Source organism: Ambystoma mexicanum, chromosome 11 (genome assembly GCF_040938575.1).
Source record: "Ambystoma mexicanum isolate Mex_15411 chromosome 11, UKY_AmexF1_1, whole genome shotgun sequence".
Classification (NCBI taxonomy): Eukaryota; Metazoa; Chordata; class Amphibia; order Caudata; family Ambystomatidae; genus Ambystoma; species Ambystoma mexicanum.
Window position 1 is genome coordinate 1,101,473,089 of NC_090934.1, and position 17,903 is coordinate 1,101,490,991.

General features: G+C 47.9%; 1 protein-coding gene across 10 annotated transcripts in view; it reads right to left on the minus strand.

The window, feature by feature from the left end:
- The window catches only part of HERC1 (HECT and RLD domain containing E3 ubiquitin protein ligase family member 1), a 3,379,312-nt gene that overhangs the window by 1,411,833 nt on the left and 1,949,576 nt on the right, over positions 1–17,903 (minus strand). For 9 of the 10 annotated variants that reach the window (XM_069624399.1, XM_069624403.1, XM_069624396.1 and 6 more), the window contains exons 43-44: positions 9,760–9,884; positions 8,458–8,678 (exon numbers count right to left, since the gene is read on the minus strand). In XM_069624399.1, the coding sequence (XP_069480500.1) occupies positions 8,458–8,678; positions 9,760–9,884 (346 nt within the window). The remainder of the gene's footprint in view (positions 1–8,457; positions 8,679–9,759; positions 9,885–17,903) is intronic. The other variant, XM_069624400.1, reaches the window with a different exon arrangement.

Sequence of the window (17,903 nt, forward strand, 5' to 3'; positions counted from 1 at the left end):
GACTTTTACCATAGTGATCTGTGCAGGCATACTGAAGGCCATACAACAGGCAAACAATTGCTAGACTCCCCAAATGTGACAGCACTGCTTGCTCCCCTAAAATACCAAAATGAGGCACAGAGGGGGGTAGTGCACAGGCCATAGACTCTTGTGCTCCCTGCGGTCTACACTGACGACAGCGCTTGCAGCAAACTGTGGCCCGGCCCGCACCACCATATTGGCGCCTCTACCTCCACACACACCTTTTCAATCTGTAGTGCTGCACAATCAACAAATAACTCCCAATCGGCTGCCATTTTATCTCAAACTCCTGTTCTGATACACTCCCATCCTTACAGCAGTCACAAGACGCTCCTGGACCCCTGCCCAGACCGAGGTGCACTCAGTACTCTGGACCACCAACCATCTGGAGTACATCACACATCGGTTATATAAATATGCCTAACAAGTCTCTGAGTGCCAGTAAAACAGGAGCCATGGATACATTTACCAAGGTGATGCCTAGACCTGAGCCAGGGCACTCATCCAGCCAGAAGAGCCTGACCCATCCTCTAATGCCTCGGCACCCGACATGGCAGCAATGATGGCATCTATGACCAAGAATTTCGCTTCTTTTCACGAAAAATTAGACGACATAAATGCCAATGTTGCATCGCATAAATCCCAAATAGACCATGCTAGCACCAGAATTACTGAAGTCGAAACAAGAATTAGCGCCAACAAAGATAGCCTACTCACCCTTCAGGAGACTGTTGGCTCTCTTACCCGCGATATGAAACTCGTCAAGGCAAAATGTGATGACCTTTAATCCAGATTGCGCAGGAACAACATATGCATAATCGGTGTTCCAGAAAATGCTCTGAAGGGTCGTATGGAACTGGCGGTGGAGGAGCTGCTAAAAGAGCTGCTTGACAATACCGATCTGCTCCCCTTTTTCTCAGTTGAGCGTGCTCACCTTGCCCTATCACCACGCCCCAAACCTGGAGACTTTCCCAGGCCTGTCATCGCAAAAATACTCAACTATAGAGACAGAGACCTTAGCCTCCGCCTATCACGGGAGAAGGGAGAACTATGACTTGGCTCCCAAACAATCAGGATCTTCCCCGACTTCTCGGTGGGAGTACAAAAGGAAAGGCGTCTGTTTCTCGGAGTAAAGAAGTTGTTGCAAGAACGCAACATCCAGTACGCAATACTGTTCCTGGCACGATTGAAATTCACCTTTAAAGGGAAACTCTACTTCTTCACGGTTCCTGAGGAGGCGGTGGAGTTTATAGAAGCACAGATTCCACTCAACAATCCTCCTATAGACCACATGGACGACAACTGAGCCACACTATAGCTGCTCCAGATCTCTCCAATATTCTGGCAATTCAAATTCTCCAGCCCTTGAGAAGATGGCAACATCCGATACGTCTAAACTCTCCCGTGTGCGCACGGGGCACTCCAAGACCAGGCTCACCATAGTGCTTGGGTCAATGTGAATGTCCCCCGTCGACTGCCATATCGACTGAGAGGGTATACTGACGTCCACTCCAACACACTGGTGCAGTTGGGATTTCCTGAACGAATCCGAACTGCTGGCCCGGTGTGAGCTACATTAACCCTCTTTATCGCCTTGCCTGCACATGTGCAGGGAAACCATCATATTGGCCCTTGCAGCTGAATTCATGCACCATCTGATACCTCATTGCGCCTGGTTGGCAACACGGCAACAGCGCACACCACTGCAGTTGCAATGACAATGTTGAAGAACTGGTTTGGTGTGAGCCCCCATTGGGCTATAAGTGCGGCCGGTCCACTTTGGGATTGGTCCACTAACACCTGTGTTTCGGGGTCCACCAGTGAGTTGGGGGGGGGGGGGGGGAGGGATGGGACGCCGTCAGCTGCGATAGCACGGCGAGGGAGGGGGCGGGGGGGGGGTACTGTTTCAGGGAACTATATTGGAAACGGCAGTGGTAGGTCAGTACTTAACGTTATGTCAGGGCATCACAATGGTAACGAACCAAAGGCAGAAACACGCTGAGACGACTGTGCAGGGATGTACCCTAGATCACTGAAATGCCTACTACTATAATGTCCTGGAATGTCCAAGGATTGAGCAACCACACCAAGGCCCGCAAGATCTTGGCCTATGCCCATAGACATGGTAGTAAATTACTCATGCTACAAGAAACGCACTCTCTGGGTCACCTAGCAGCGAGCATTGCACCATCATGGGGACCTAATAGATACTACACATCTTACTCAACACAAGCCAGAGGCGTGCTGACCCTGATTCACAAATCTGTTAAATTCATACTCCACAAGAGTTATATAGATCCTGATGGTAGGTATGTGGTATTACACTGTACGCTGGTAAACAGGGAATACCTCCTTGTAAACACATATGGACCCAATATAGACACCCCAGAGTTTGTAGACACCATTGCCTCTATACTTTTGGGCTATGTGGAGACACAGATCATCTGGGGAAGTGATATGAACTTGATATTGGACACCAACTTGGATAGGACGGGTACTGCGCCCAGCTCTGTCACGCACAGCACGCAGATTGCACGCACATAGTGCCACTCTTGACATCCGGGACGCCTGAAGAGTCCTCCATCCTCAATTACGTGAATATACTTACTACTCCTCTGTTCACGATAGCTCCTCCAGAATTGATCTATTCTTGGTATCCAGTGACATGATGGTCAGGATTGATGCGGCACAGATACTCACCTGCCTGCTCTCTGACCATGCCCCAATTACCTTGTCAGTGGAACTGGGAATGCATGTACCAACTTTTAGCACATGGCGCTTCAAATCCACTGCCCTATCCGGACATTGTATTCAAGGCCGACATACTAGCGGCTATCGAGACCTTTTTTGAATGCAATACCCTCCAAGCCACCACTGCAAGTGTCCGGTGGGACGCCTTCAAAGCATACATTAGGGGGATGTCCATATCAAGGGGAGCAGATGTACAAAAATGATACAGAAGGATCTCAGTCGTTCTGAATCCAACCTGCGAGAACTGGAGAAAGACTGCTTGACGGCAGCCGACCCTGCTAAACTCACACTGATCAGCGAGGAACTCAAGTCATTTAAGACACGCGCCACAAGAGAAGTTCACTATTTTGGCCACCCGCTGGCTGCGTGTAAATATGGGGAGGGCGAAAGACCCGGGAAGACACTAGCTAACATATCAAGAAGCGAATGGGGCCAAGCCCAGATTACTTCAGTCAAGAACGGTGAGGGCGTTCTACAATGGTCAGGCCAGCAAATATTAAGACACTTTCGCTGAATTCTACATGAACCTTTGAGAGACCTCCTCTAACAGATCCCCACGACATGCATTTCCTCCTCGACCAGACATGTATTTCCTCCTCGACCAGGGACCAACTAGACTCCCCAATCCTCCTGGACGAGATAGTCAAAGCCATCTCAGACCTCCATTAGGGTAAAGCGCTGGGGCCTGACGGACTCACACCTAAATTCTACCAAGAACACATAGCCATTCTAGCCCCCAAACTATTGAAGGTCTGGAATGAGTCACTTTGGATGTTTATCCTCCCTCCCTCCCTACGCAAAGCGGTTATGATGGTGCTCCTTAAGCATGACAAACCCAGCGATGAATGCGGCTCGTACAGGCCCCTATCCCTGATGAACATAGACACCAATATCTTCGCTAAGGTGATAGCGAATCGCTTCCTCCCAATTATGACGTACCTGGTACACGATGATCAAGAGGGCTTTGTACCGGGGAGATCCACTTCTCACAATATCCGCCAGCTCTTCAACATGATGGCCAGAATTGACCAGGACTCCAACGCCGTTGTGGTCACACTCGATGCCCAAAAAGCATTCAATATGGTTTTGTGGAAATACATTTGGCTGGTATTAGAAACAATGGGCATAGGTCCCAACATGATTGGATACATTAAATTACTATACACAGCCCCGGTGGTGAGGGTCCGGATCAATTCACTAACATTTACGCTGTTTACACTCTTCAGAGGTACCCAACAAGGTTGCCCCTTCTCTCTGATTCTCTTTGCATTGGTGATAAAACCAATGGCAGACTACATCAGAGCGCGCCACTCCCATAGAGGAATACAATTGAAGGACACCCCCGAGATTATATCCGTATACGCAGATGATGTATTATTGTACACCAGGGATCCCAGCACCCATCTCGATCCGGTATTGCGTGACATTACACGTGTAGGCACCTACTCGGGATTCACAATTAACAATTCCAAGTCTGAGGTCCTTCCTCTCACCAAAATCACCCAACAGCCTGTCACTGAATACCCACTCCGCTGGTCCCCTGACGGAATCAGGTATTTGGAGGTTCGGAATTCGCTATCCAAGACTGCTCTGCTGAAAACCACATAGTCGCAGCACGGCTAGCTGAATCAAAAATGGTACGATGGCGCTCTCTACCGTTGTCACTTGCTGGAAAGCTTCCCCTTGTCAAAATGGTGCTGCTCCCTTAGTTGCTATACATGCTTAGCAACATACCCATTTGGCCTGGGGGGAAATACTTCACAAGACTACACAAATCATGTGCACAGTTCCTATGGCACTCGGGTGCGGTGCGCAAGAAATGGTCAGATATGACACTCCCGTATGAGAGGGGGGATTCACAGCACCTGACCTAATACTGTATTGGGTAGCGGCACAGGCCCAATACGACACTTACTGGTACCCTAGCTAGCTAACCCGGCCACATGTCAATCTGGAAACCCTTGCTGCAGATGGAATTAACATGATGACCCTTATATTGCATCAGCACTATGTTCCCGATTCCCCCATAGACCCTGTCGGAACTACCTTACGTGCCTGGGGTCGACTATTAAATGCGACCCCCGAATCCCAACCCTACTATAAATGGCTACCCGCGTGGCGGTTCCCCGGGCTGGAGCCTATACACGACAGAGCCCATGCCCAACACTGGGGGACACTAGGCTATCAAGCAATAACTGATTTCTATCCAGATGGTAGGTTCATCGAACCACAGACATGGAAACCAGGACACTCTGGGTCTGCACAAGAAATGTTACAGTACTACAGGTTCTGCGCTGCATTCCGCACCAGATGGCCCACCTTTCCTAACGGGCCCGCCGACACCCCAGAGATTGCATACATTGCCAACTCGAGTGGTGACCGCGGCGATGTCTCCTCCCTATATAAAATGTTACTGGCGGACAACTCAACTCAGCCTTCCAAAGCACGCCACTGGATGGGCGAACGAACTAGACATTGAGATCACTGACCAACTATGGGGAAAAATGTGCTTACACACTAAGAAAGTTTCTCTCAATTTCCGCTACAGTGCTATAAGATACTGAATAGGCTATATTGCACCCCTCTCAAGATCTCTAAATTTGGCCATACCACCACACATTCCTGCGCCCGCTGCAGCACAGAGAGTGCAGACCATTTACACATGTTCTGGTCCTGTCAGAAGCTGGGAGATTTCTGGGACGAGATCCTGAGGACACTTGCTGCTATCACTGACTGAGATCGATCCTAATCCTCTGGGGGTATTGTTCGGGGTGTGGAATACTGACGACACTAGACGCATGGCTAAATTCCTAAATATAAGCTGCATGATAGCTAAGAAATGTATATTGCAAAACTGGAAGAACCCCTCACCCCCTGACTTCTCAGAAGTGGCTCAACGCACTTACGTGGTCTCGGAACTGCGAAGAATACCCCACTATGCTCCCCCCACAATCTCGCCCCAAATACATATGGACTGCTTTCAACAGCTACCTCAATAATCAGGAGGAGTGCACTTCTGAGGATGACTCGCCCTCGACTCCTCAGTGAGGTCTCTAGATGTGGTAATATCTCATAATCAACTAGCATCCCACCATCTGATGTAGCATGCCTGCTGTCATTACAATGTGCCCTTGTGTGCATGAATGTTATTGGTCACTCTGACATATGTGTTTGTTGTACACTACTGACAATAAAAATAAAAGTTTAGATGCTCCAGATCAAATGTTTTGTAGAATAGTTCTGTCTTGGATACAGTGATGGGAGCAAGCATTTGTGATCTTATGTATTCAGGGAGACTTCCAACAGAGGTGGGGCACCATAGAACAATGTATTCAACCTTATGCTGCTGATCAAGAAATGTGTGTACTTGGGCAAGTGTTCATTACCTTTGGTCTTTGTTGATCCCAAGGCTGCTTTTGATTCTGTTAACCAGCTCTTTTGTATGGGAGGCATTCGGTAGGGAGAGCCTTGATCAACCCATGACGGCTCCTACAGCCATACGCAAGAACACAAAGGACTGTCAATTTTACCTGGGTGAGGAAATGCCGCAGAAGTACCCAGTTGGTAGGGGAGTGAGACAGCAGTGCCTGCTGGTACCTACTCTCTTCAACCTGTGTACAAATAATCTTAGTCAGTGGCTGGGATAGTCGGCGATAACACATTCAAGATGGGGAGTGCATTTGTACCCCTACTTCTATTTAGAAAGTATGTAGTGATTTTGTCTCGCTCTGAAATAGAGCTATCTAGGTTACTGTAGGGATTATAAAGTAGCTACCAACAGAAGAATCTTCCGATTAAAGGCAAGTACAATAAAATTATGGTTATGGGCAGGCAGAGGCCATTAAGGGGTACGATCAGTGTTAGGGGCCCAAAGCTGTGAAATGTATGCGGGTAGTATTACATAAGCATCCTTTTTCATCCTCAGGATCGTGGCCTCTACAGGTTGGAAAAAGCGCTCTTCTTCTAAAGCAAGAAGAAAGGAGAATTACAAGGTTAAACCAGTGATTTGTGGGTTATGTGGTTTCTCATTTGTGGAAGCACACTGTGCTAGGGCAATCACTGGGGTGCCCTGTACGGAGAAGAGCTCTGTAGTCATATCATTTTGCCTCTCGTCAACCTTTTTAAAGTCTTGTGGGAACGCCAAAATCCACCTCGTATGTGCTTGTTCACAAAGTGCTAGGGTTTAGGAACACAAGGAATACATTCTAAAAAATCTGCTATTCCAGGCCTGCATTATTGTTGTTTATTGAGGGTTGATTTTTTTAAGGCCCCTCTATGCAGGTCCTGGTTCCTGGGTCCTTGGTGTACAGGATAAATTATATGGAGGTTTTGGAGCAGCTTCAGTTGGGGCACTGGTGAAGAAGGAACCTTGAGTGTATTACCCTGACAGATACTAGGGTTATCCAACTGAAGTTTTGGCGCACCAGTGTCATCACATTAGATAGACCACATATTTTCATTACAAAACACTGTGGGTCAAAGCAGTCTATCTGGATGACATGTTGTTGCAATACATGTACAATTTATGTAAAGTTTCAGATAGGAACATTACCCACGCATGGGTGGCCCAGTGGCAGAAGAGGGAACTAGAAACCTGCCTTTGCTTTCTTTTGTGAACTGGCGCAGGGGCCACTCATCCATTTGCTTTTTAACTGCCCCATGTATGCCTCTTTAAGTGGGCCTCCTTCCTCTCCTGAAGGAGGCAAGCATTAACCACCAGCTAAGCTTGATGCGTTGGTTTGAGCTAATGGAACAGCCTGCCCTGCAGCTGTGGTGGCTAGTTATTTAAGGGCAACATGGTTTAGGGGGGGGTGTTTTACTTGCTTAAATCACACTTGTGCTGATCACATGAAGATCAACAATGGTGATTACATTCTTTTTATAAAATTCAAAGAGATAACATCAATGCTTGGAACACGAACAGAATTCTTGCCAAAATCATCATTTTAACCAGAGCAATGCTTCCTGGCATTGTGAGGTGCAGATTGTTCAAGTGATTTAGATCTTGCTAAACATGTCCCATCATGTATAGGTTCTTTGTATTCCTAAAAATCTAAATTGTTTAAAAATTGTTTTTATCATTGTTTAGTTTATAGCATTTGCTGGATTACACTTTTCTTGCCCCTTTATTTTTAGACCTGTGTGTGAGAAGAAGTAAATAATTCCATGTCTCAGTTTAGTTTCTTCCCAATGCCTACAAAAAAATGTTAAGCACTCTAGTATCTGTAACAGAAAAAGTGAACTGCTAGTATTTGTCATGCTACCGTTTACAAAATGGCATCTCTACCCATACATACATGATAACCACAAAAGGGTGACAATGCCACAAGGATTCAATCTGTACTTTTTTGTAGCATTTTTATATCCCCAAACATGGGATTTACAAATCCAAACACATGATTTGTAAATTGAAAAGAGTTATAGCTCGGATGCCAACTTGCTACAACAAAAGGAGCTGATATGCTAGAGAGGGGTTCCTTCATTAAAAAGCAGCATAGAGGAGGCTTAGCCAAATGAATGGCTTCAGCCCAATCTTTCAACTCATTTTTTATTTCTTAGCAGCTTTCTTATTTTTAATAAGAAACATACAGGCACAAGTCATGGCTATTTCCCATTTGCTTAGCAAAAACCTAACCATTTCAAGAAATAGTGGCAAAATGAACAAATGGAAGCAGTCACACACACCCATGTTGGCCAGTCCAGTACCTCTGGGATCCACATTCCCAGAATATCGTTATCGCTTGCCAGGTCTTGTCCAAACATGGCTTCCATCGCTTCATCATCCAGATCAATTTCTAGCTCCTCGTCCAAATTAAAATCATATAATGCGCCTGGGTCTTGTTGCAGTGATATGCCCTCTCTCCGGCTCTGATTTCTGTGTGCCTGCACAGAGCGGTACAATCCCGCTAAAGTCAACAAAACAAAAGAGCAGATACTTTGTTAAGTGAATGAATTTGTAAAATCATTTTAAGATAACCATGTAATATAAAGATAATAGTGCATGATAGTATTAATTAAACCAAAATGCAGAGGTCTATCTATTTGGCCTCGGAACACAGACAGTAGCTACTTTCAACTCATGGCAACTTATCCCATACAAATATATACGCATAGGACATTAAACCTAAATTGGCCCATTGAAATTCACCACAGCTCCTGTAGACAATGCAAATGGCAACAGTGCAACTATGCAACAAGATAAACAAGTCACTGTGTATGCTTTTTGGAATGTAAATATGCTAAACTCAGGTAGCGATAATGGCCATTATACCAAGCAGATAGCCATTCCTTATCTTAGTTTTTACAAGTATAATTTTAGGAAGATAAAGTTTAGTAAAACTATGTGTATATACCACATTTGAAGTCCTCAAGAAAATACTTAAAACATAACGTACCAATAGACTAACTTGCAAGAGAAAGTGATATTAATTGAATCCCATGTTTGATTAGATTTGCTGCACCCTATGTATGCTACAAGCTCATCAATACTCCTTTCTGGATGAAGCTCTACAGCAAGGCACTACTTTCAGTTCCACCTTATCAACTTAACCAACATTTTATCATTCTCTAAAGTAATTTCTTCATGCCCTTGAAAGTAATGACTACTATACATTATTGTTTCTTTTTAAAAAGTTAAACATGGATTAAAACTGTACAACCAACTTAGCACACCATCACGACCAGAAGCAGGCTCAGCATGCACACTTTAAATCAGGAAACTGTATACGATAATTCATATATAGTGACATGACTGACGGGTATTATAGGTAGTCGATATACTGTGGGTATGATATCAATCACTGCAGGACTGCCAACGAGCATGCAGGTAGGCTTAACAAAGCAGAGGGGAACAGTCGACTGGAAGAGGTGATGCACTTCTGTTTTCTGTTTTTCTTTTATGAAATAAAATGTTGAATGAGTAAGCCATTTAAGTTAAACACTGCAATTTACAATCTGTATTTTTATGTGCATTTTTCAATTGTTTACCTGCTCGTGCTAGCAAAGTCCTGGCTGCAAGGTCAAATTTCTGCCTCCGAGTTACCGCTGATCTGCCCCTTGAAGGATGTCCGCTTGCAGAGGCAGAATTTTCAACATGATCCAGGCCATCCGGACTGCAAAGGTATCCATATACATATACATGATTACACATATCTTCCACAAACAACAGCATGGCTAGAGTAAAGGACTGAATCTCATTTCATAAGAGGGATTGTGACTGAACTCTCAGTCAAACTGTGAAGTTTCTGAACGTCCTTTCTAACTGGAACAACACTATGCAGTGGGGGATGAATCATTCACAATGGTGGGATATTTTCTAATACAACTCAAACTTCATGGTATCGTTACATTCAAACAACTGTCCAGAAACACTGGTAACATGTCTAGACTTACTCAGAAAGCAGGATAGATGTTCATGGCCAGATACCATAAATATAGTTTCAACATTAAACAACCAACAAAGATCTTGAATCATGAAAATCAAGGCTGGCTGAATACTAACAGGCCATCTAACAGTACATCCTAGATCTCAGTCCTACATGAGCAATCCTAGCAATGCAATGTGAATTAAAAAAAAAAATCACAAAGGAACAAGAGGGGCTAGCTCTTTCAAGTTTACATGGTTAGGAAAGATGCTTAGAACAGATAAGGTGGGGGGGGGGCATAAACAGGGGTCATTAGCACCAAACCCTTAACTGCCCAAGCAAAAGGGGAGAATAATACACTCAAAGTAAGAAGGGACTTGACAACGGGACATCTTTCTCTGGGAAAAGGGTAAAATGGAGATCCCACAAGGAATAGAGTATCTTTTTAGGAAGACCAACCGATCCCTCACAGAGATGGAGAGGCTATACCAGGGGTTTGCAATCTTTGGCTCTCGAGATGTTTTGCCCTACAACTACCATCATTCTTATCCAATATAGGCAATGGTGAGGAATCATGTGAATCACAGTGCAACACACCAGGAGAGATGAACCATCAACCATGGCCCTTTTGAAGGGACTTGAAAGGGCCCAGACCAAAGGTAAAAGAACAAGTTACTTTCTTACCTGGTAACGTTCTTTCGATGGGATGTTCTTTGAGGGGATTGTGTCCTCTGACGTATTCCACATCTATGACAGACTCCCAAAGCAGTAACAATTTATGGAGGAGGGAAAACAATTTAGAATTTTAGAATGCCCAATCAAATTGCAGAATAGAGGACCGCCTTACCAAAGGCCACATCTTGCCCATGGATAGAATCCAGGGAGTAGTGTTTTACAAAAGTATGGACAGAGGCCCATGTGGCTGCTTCACTAATATTACGAATGGGAAAACCCCTCTGCAGAGCAGTGGAGGCAGCCACAGTCCTAGAAGAATGGGCCCGAAAGCCTACCGGAGGGTCCTTATCCACCAGACGGTAGCATTCAGAGATTGTCAAGATGATCCATCGGGACAAGGTCTGCTTAGAAACAGCTTGACCTAAACGCCTTACAGCGTATCCCACAAATAGCTGATCGCCCACTCTGACCCGGGACATCCGTGAAAGATAGAAGCTCAAAGCTCTCCTAGGATCCAACCTATGGAGCCTCTCCTCTTCCTTACCAGGATGCGGAGGAGGATAGAACGCCAGAAGAATTCCATTCTGGCTCAAATGAAAATCCGACACAACCTTCGGAAGAAAAGAAGGACGAACCCTAAGGACAACCCTGTCCTTATGAAACACTGTAAAAGGTGGTTTGGCGGAAAGTGCCTGCAACTCACTCACTTTACGAGCGGAAGTAACCGCAACCAAAAATACAGTTTTAAAGGTCAACAGTCTCAAAGGACAAGAATGTAATGGCTCAAACGGAGCACCCATTAGGAATTTCAGAACTAGGTTAAAATCCCATCCCGGTACCTGGAAAGGAGACGGTGGGAACACATTTGTCAGCCCTTTTAGAAACTGAGAAATCAAAGGAATCTTAAGATAAGAACACTCTTCAGACGAGCGCTTAAATATGGACAGCACCGCCAGGTAACCTTTAATGGTACCCACTTGCAGGCCCTTATGGGCCAAAGAAAGCAAAAAAGACAGAACCACAGGAATTGAACACTGAAAAGGATCCACATTCTGTACCCTGCACCAGTCGCAGAACTTTCTCCAACGGCACAGGGATTTCGTTGCTGGCCTTCTGGCCGACAGCAACACCTCCATCACATCTTCAGGGAGGTCCCAATCCTTGTACCTCAACCTTTCAGAAAACAAGCATGAAGGTTGAGTGACTTGACCTCTGGATGGAGAAACCAACCTCCCTCCCGTGAGAGCAGACCGTCTCGGTAGGGAAGACGGTGCGGAAGGCAGATGGACATGTCGAGAAGGTCCGGGTACCACGCTCTCCTGGCCCATGCCGGAGCAATGAGGATCAATCGGGAACCGAACCTCCGCAATACTTGCGGAATGACGGGGACTGGAGGAAATGCGTACAGCAGTGGGAAGGAGCACTTCACTACGAACGCGTCCCCTAAGGCTCCTCTTGGAGGAAATTCCTGCGAGCAGAATCTTTCGCACTTCCGGTTGACATTGTTGGCGAAGAGATCCACTTGTGGGGTCCCCCAAAGAAGAGCACCTCCTGAGCCAGCTCCCACTCGTGAGAGACCGTGCTCTGCCTGCTCAGAGCGTCCACCGCCTCGATTTCGTCTCCGGCCAGATGAACTGCAGAGATCGAAATTTCCTGCTGGATGGCCCAGAACCAGAGCTGCATCGCCTCTCTGCACAGTGGGAGAGACCATGCCCCCCCTTTTTGTTGAGGTACTGCATGGCCACTGTATTGTCTGTCAGAATCGGGACATATTTCCCCCGCACAGACGGCAGAAAAGCCTTCAGGGCTAGACTGACAGCCCTCAGTTCCAACAGATTGATATAGAGTCTGGACTCCTGTTAGGGAGAATTCTCTGTTTAGGCTGAATTTCCTAACCTAGTGAGTCCCCCAGCAGCTTTGCTGGATTTCAGGAGTTTGTTTCTTTTCTCCTGCCAAGAGTGAGTCTCTTTTCCTCACACTCTTGGACATGATTTGAGGGGTTCCTTTGACTGTTAATGTGTTTTATGGGCTATGGGGTCTTTTACTCCATAGGGTCTCATGTGTTTTTACTATGTGCGTTACACAGCAACCTCACTGCAGTGACACAAGGGTGTCATAGTGACAACCCACCATAGACTCCATACCCTGGGACTGACTACTGTCTCCCAGGGCATGTAAAGTCACCATTGGCTTTACTAGTCCCAAATTATGAACAGAAACCAGTACAAACCATCTTATTGTGGACGTACTGGTCGGGGCAATTCGATTGCCCCGGGGTCTGTTATTCGAGGGGGCACGTCTCCGTCCCCCCTGATCGAGTTTTGGCTGGTGGCAGTGGATACTACTTTTTATATTCGACCGCGAATATATCTCTATGGGATTTTCCCATTGTTCGAGGCTACCAACTTTAATTATTTAATTCTCATAGCCTCGAACATACCGCCGGTTTATTTATTTAATATTAATTCGCCGGTTGGTATTTTTTTGCCAGAACTCGATTCTAAAATGGCGTTTGTGTTCTCTTCTGTGACTCCAACCCAAGTCGAGCCCTTTATTCCACTTTTTGGTGGGCTTCTCCACAGAAGCCTCCAAAAGTGGTGCCACTCTGGCTGGGTACCACAGGGGGTGTGGGAGGGGGTTTAGGCACCCTGGACTGAGTTACCTTGGTAACTCAAGTCGCACTCTTGTGCGATTGGCCCAAGTGGTGAGCCGACCGGCTCACCACTTAGAATGTTTGATTGACAGCCAGGCTGAGTGAATGGGGGTGTGCTGCATAAAAGCAGGGCTTTTGGGACTGGAACTTTAGAAGTCGCCACAGGACCTGAAAATCCAATGAGGGAGAAGCTGAGCCGACCTGCTACGACGACACCAGCGGTGGAGCCCTGCGGAACCGACTCACCACTTCCCAACGACAGAGAAGATCTCCCGGCTGGAGAGTCTTCTTCCCCTGACTGGTGGGCACAACCAGTTTACCTTCTTTCTCTCGCATCCCAGGACGTCTTGTGGTCGAATTGCCCGTGCCAAGCACCCCGGCAACCGGATAGCCACTTAGCACTGGACCGCGAATTAAAGGACCGCTCCTTTTAACTGAACTCCGCGGCTGGTTTCTTCCCTGGCAGTGCAACGGACTCCTGTCTTCCTCCCCAACGAGATCCTCTCTTCCCCTGGACGAAGCACCGACTTGCATCCGCTGCCAGGAACAACTACCCCCGCTGGAGTATTCTCACCACTTTAAGGTACCGTGTCCGCCAGGCCTCCCTTTCTAAAGATTGCTAAAACGTAATAATAATCCCTTAACCTTCTGGACTGGGCTGGACGCCTTGACCATCTAACTGGTCCTTTTCTTTTGGTCCAACTCCTTCTTGAACTGATTGCGAGACATTTGGGCACTTTGAACCGTGTGACCTTGGACACATTTCGACCGGAGCCTCTTAAAGTGGGTCCGACCTTGTTAACTTTACGGTTTAACCTGCCTTCCTCTCCTACTGTGTTCTTCCGAAAGTGTTGGGATCTGTTTCCATCTTTGCTCTGCCTTTCTCTCCCTTTTAAACCAATTGATTAGAGTGCCATCTTCGTTAAGCGCTCACCGCTGTCTGAAAATAAGTCTTGCTTTACTTAAGACTCGTCTAACTAATCGTGGAAGGGAGTGTATATCTTTTAGTGACCGTGTTTTTGAACTGCTTGATATTAGTGCCAGTGTGTTTTATTACATGTGGTTTTAAATAAATAATTATATCTCTTTTACACCAAGCTCTAGTCAGTGTTTGCTTGTTCTATTGTGTTCTCTTGACCTATTGTGAATACTCTGTATACTGCCTAACTCTTCTTGAGGGAAGTCTGACTGCTCAGCCACAGCTACCAAGTGAATCTGTGTGGTACAGACTGCTACCAAGTGGGTTTACTGCCAAACACCTGTAGTCTTAAATCTTTTGCAGTCGTTCCAGAGGGAACTGCACAGGTTTCTGCCTAACACCTCCGACGGAGACCAACGACCGCTGACTGTCAACTCGTTTGCATGAGCTCCCCATCCCGTGAGGGATGCGTCCGTCACGATCGTTACCTCCGGCCAGGGTAGCCAAAATGGAGCCCCCTTCATGAGGTTGCCTTCAATGGCCCACGACAGAAGATCCTGGGCGACCGAGGGTGGCACCTGAACAGGATCCGACATCCTACCGGAAGACTGCGACCATTGCATCTTGAGAGCCCATTGCAGAGATCTCATCCGCAGCCTGGCCTCTGGCACCAGTAGAATGCAGGATGCCATGAGGCCGGGCAACCTCAAGAACTTGAACGCCGGGAGACTCTGTGCACGTAGAAACTTGTCCACCATCTGCAGAATGTGATGAGCCCTCACCTGGGGAGGCGAACACTGCCCCAGGGATGTGTCGTGCACTGCTCCGATGTACTGCAGCCGCTGGGTAGGTGTCAAGTGGGACTTCTTTAAGTTGAGGGAGAAGCCCATCCTGTGAAGGGAGTGGCAGGTGACTGACAGATGATCCAGGACTTGCTCGGGAGAGCGCGCCCTGATCAACCAATTGTGCAGGTAGGGGTAGACGTGAATCCCCCCTTTCATGAGATACGCTGCCACCACCACCATTAGCTTGGTGAAGACCCTCGGGCGGAGGTCAATCCAAACGGCAGGACCCGAAACTGAAAATGCAAGTCACCAACTGCGAACCTCGGGTACTTCCTGTGCTTGGGATGAATCGGCACATGAAAGTAAGCATCCTTGAGGTCGAGAGACACCAACCAGTCCTGAAGTTGAAGGGCCTGGAGGACTTGAGAGAGAGTAACCATCTTGAACTTGTCCTTCCTGAGGAGCTTGTTCAAACCACGCAAGTCCATGATGGGTCTTAATCCCCGGTCTTTTTTCCGGATCAAAAAATATGGGGAAATACCATCCCTTGTTCCTCTTCGCTACAGGCACCAGTTCTATGGCGCCTTTCTCCAGCAGGGATTCGATTTCCTGCGCAAGGAGCGGATCCGGACTCTTCAAAGAGAGCTTCCCCGGTGGATTGTCCTGAGGCCTCTGCTGGAAAGGAAGACAGTAGCCGTGGGCTATGATCTCCAGAACCCACACATCTGAAGTAATGGCACGCCATTCTACAAGATGCTGCGCCAGCCTTCCCCCCAACCGGCGAACCATGAGACATGTCCTCGTGACTGAGCCGAAGCGTCTGCGGCAGTGCCTGAGGGCAAAGAGGCAACTGCCCGAGCGGCTTTGGCACCTTGAGTACCTTGTTTAATACCTCTGGTTCTCCTACGTTGGCCCCTTTGACTGGCAGCTTCCCTCGATCTACCAAAGGAAGAGTAGTATCGAAAGGAACCTCCCCTCCATTGCTGTCCCCTAGGACGAAAAGGCAGAGGTTGACGTACTGCACCGCTCAACAACTTCGCCGCAGCTTTGGACGTCTGCAACCTCTCAAGGCTCTCGTCAGCCTTGCTGCCAAAAGATGGTTACCATCAAAGGGCATGTTGAGAAGCCAGGACTGTACATCAGGAGCAAACCACGACTTCCGCAACCACGCAAACCTGCACAACACGGTGCTTGCCACCATGGACCGGCTGACACAGTCTGCCACGTCCAGACCCGACTGAACAGATTCACACATGGCATCCTTGCCATCCTGAACGAGGGCAAGAAAACCATCCCGTTCCTCCCCTTCAGGAATATGTTCAGCCGCCAAAGAAACAAAATTCCACAGAGTGTGAGTGAATCTTGCCAAGGTACAAATGGAGTTGGCCATACCCCCAGATGAAAACACTTTCTTCGCCCAACCGTCAAAGCGCTTGTCGTCCCTATCCGGAGGGATGGTAGGGTACGCAGCCTGCTTCGCTGGGGCTATAGCCGCCTGCACCACCAAACTTTCCGGAGTGGGATGCAAAGACAAGTAGCCGGGGTCACCACTGGCTGGACGGTATTTTTTCGGTAGCGACTTATTCACTGCCGGGAGACTCTCCGGAGCAGTGCAAGCCGCCACCACCCTTCTTTGTAAGGCCATATGAAATGGCAGCATCGGGTCAGGGGGGTGGACCTTGGTCCAAAATATCTGTCAAGTCATCCTGCAGAAAATCCACAGGTGGAGCAGACCACCCCAAGTACTCTGTCACCCTCGACATGAAACGCCTGTATGACGACTCAGCGTGTGTACCAGGCTCAGGCCTGCCAAACTCAACCTCCGGAGAGGTGTCCAGACCACTGGCGTCATGTAAGGATTGACGAAGGTCTTCCATGTGGCTATGACCCGATAACAGGTCATCAGGAACCTCAGGAGGAACTAATCCCTCCACATCTGACCCTTCATCCACCTCTGAGATGTAATCCAAATGCTGAAATAAATCCCTGCATGAGGGTACAGAAAAAGGCTCAAACGCAGGCCTCACTGATTTACTCGGGGCCTTCCTCTGGGTTTCCACTGGTCTCCGCGGCACCTCCGATAAAGCCTCCTCAAAAGGTGCCGAGGACGTCGACGGAATCGGCATCGAAAGAGGCGCCGACGGCTTCGTGGTCGGCACCCGAACGTGTCCTTCGACGGCCTTGGCGCCGATGGCATCGATGACTTCCTCTGAGGTGGAGCCTCGAGAGAGCCCCTCGACGGACATGGCGCCGATGGCATTGATGCCTTCTTAGAAGGCTTCAGAGGCTCCAACGGTCTCGAGGGCGTCGAGGAAAGGGACCTGGCAAGGCTAGAGCGATCTACCTTGTCCGATCGAGACCTCATCTCCTTGCAAAAGGCATCCTATTCCGCCGGAGAAGAATGCTGGTTGGGACAATCTACCCGCCGTCTGGCGGAGTCCTCAGACGAGGAAGGCGACCGGTGACGGCGCTTCCGAGAGTGCCTAGAAGAGGCAGAGGAATGGTGGGAACCACTCCGGGACTGAGACCCCCTGGACTTGCGCCGACGTGGAGAGTCGCCCCTTGAATCGTCGGTTGAAAGCCCAGAGGATTTCGACTTACAGGGTTTGGAACCCCTTACCCAAAGATGATAACTTCTGCTCCCGCAAGGCCTTCAACCTCAAAGACTGGCATTCTTCACAGTCATCGGTGGCGTGGTCTTCGCCGAGGCACCACAGGCAGACGTTGTGCGGGTC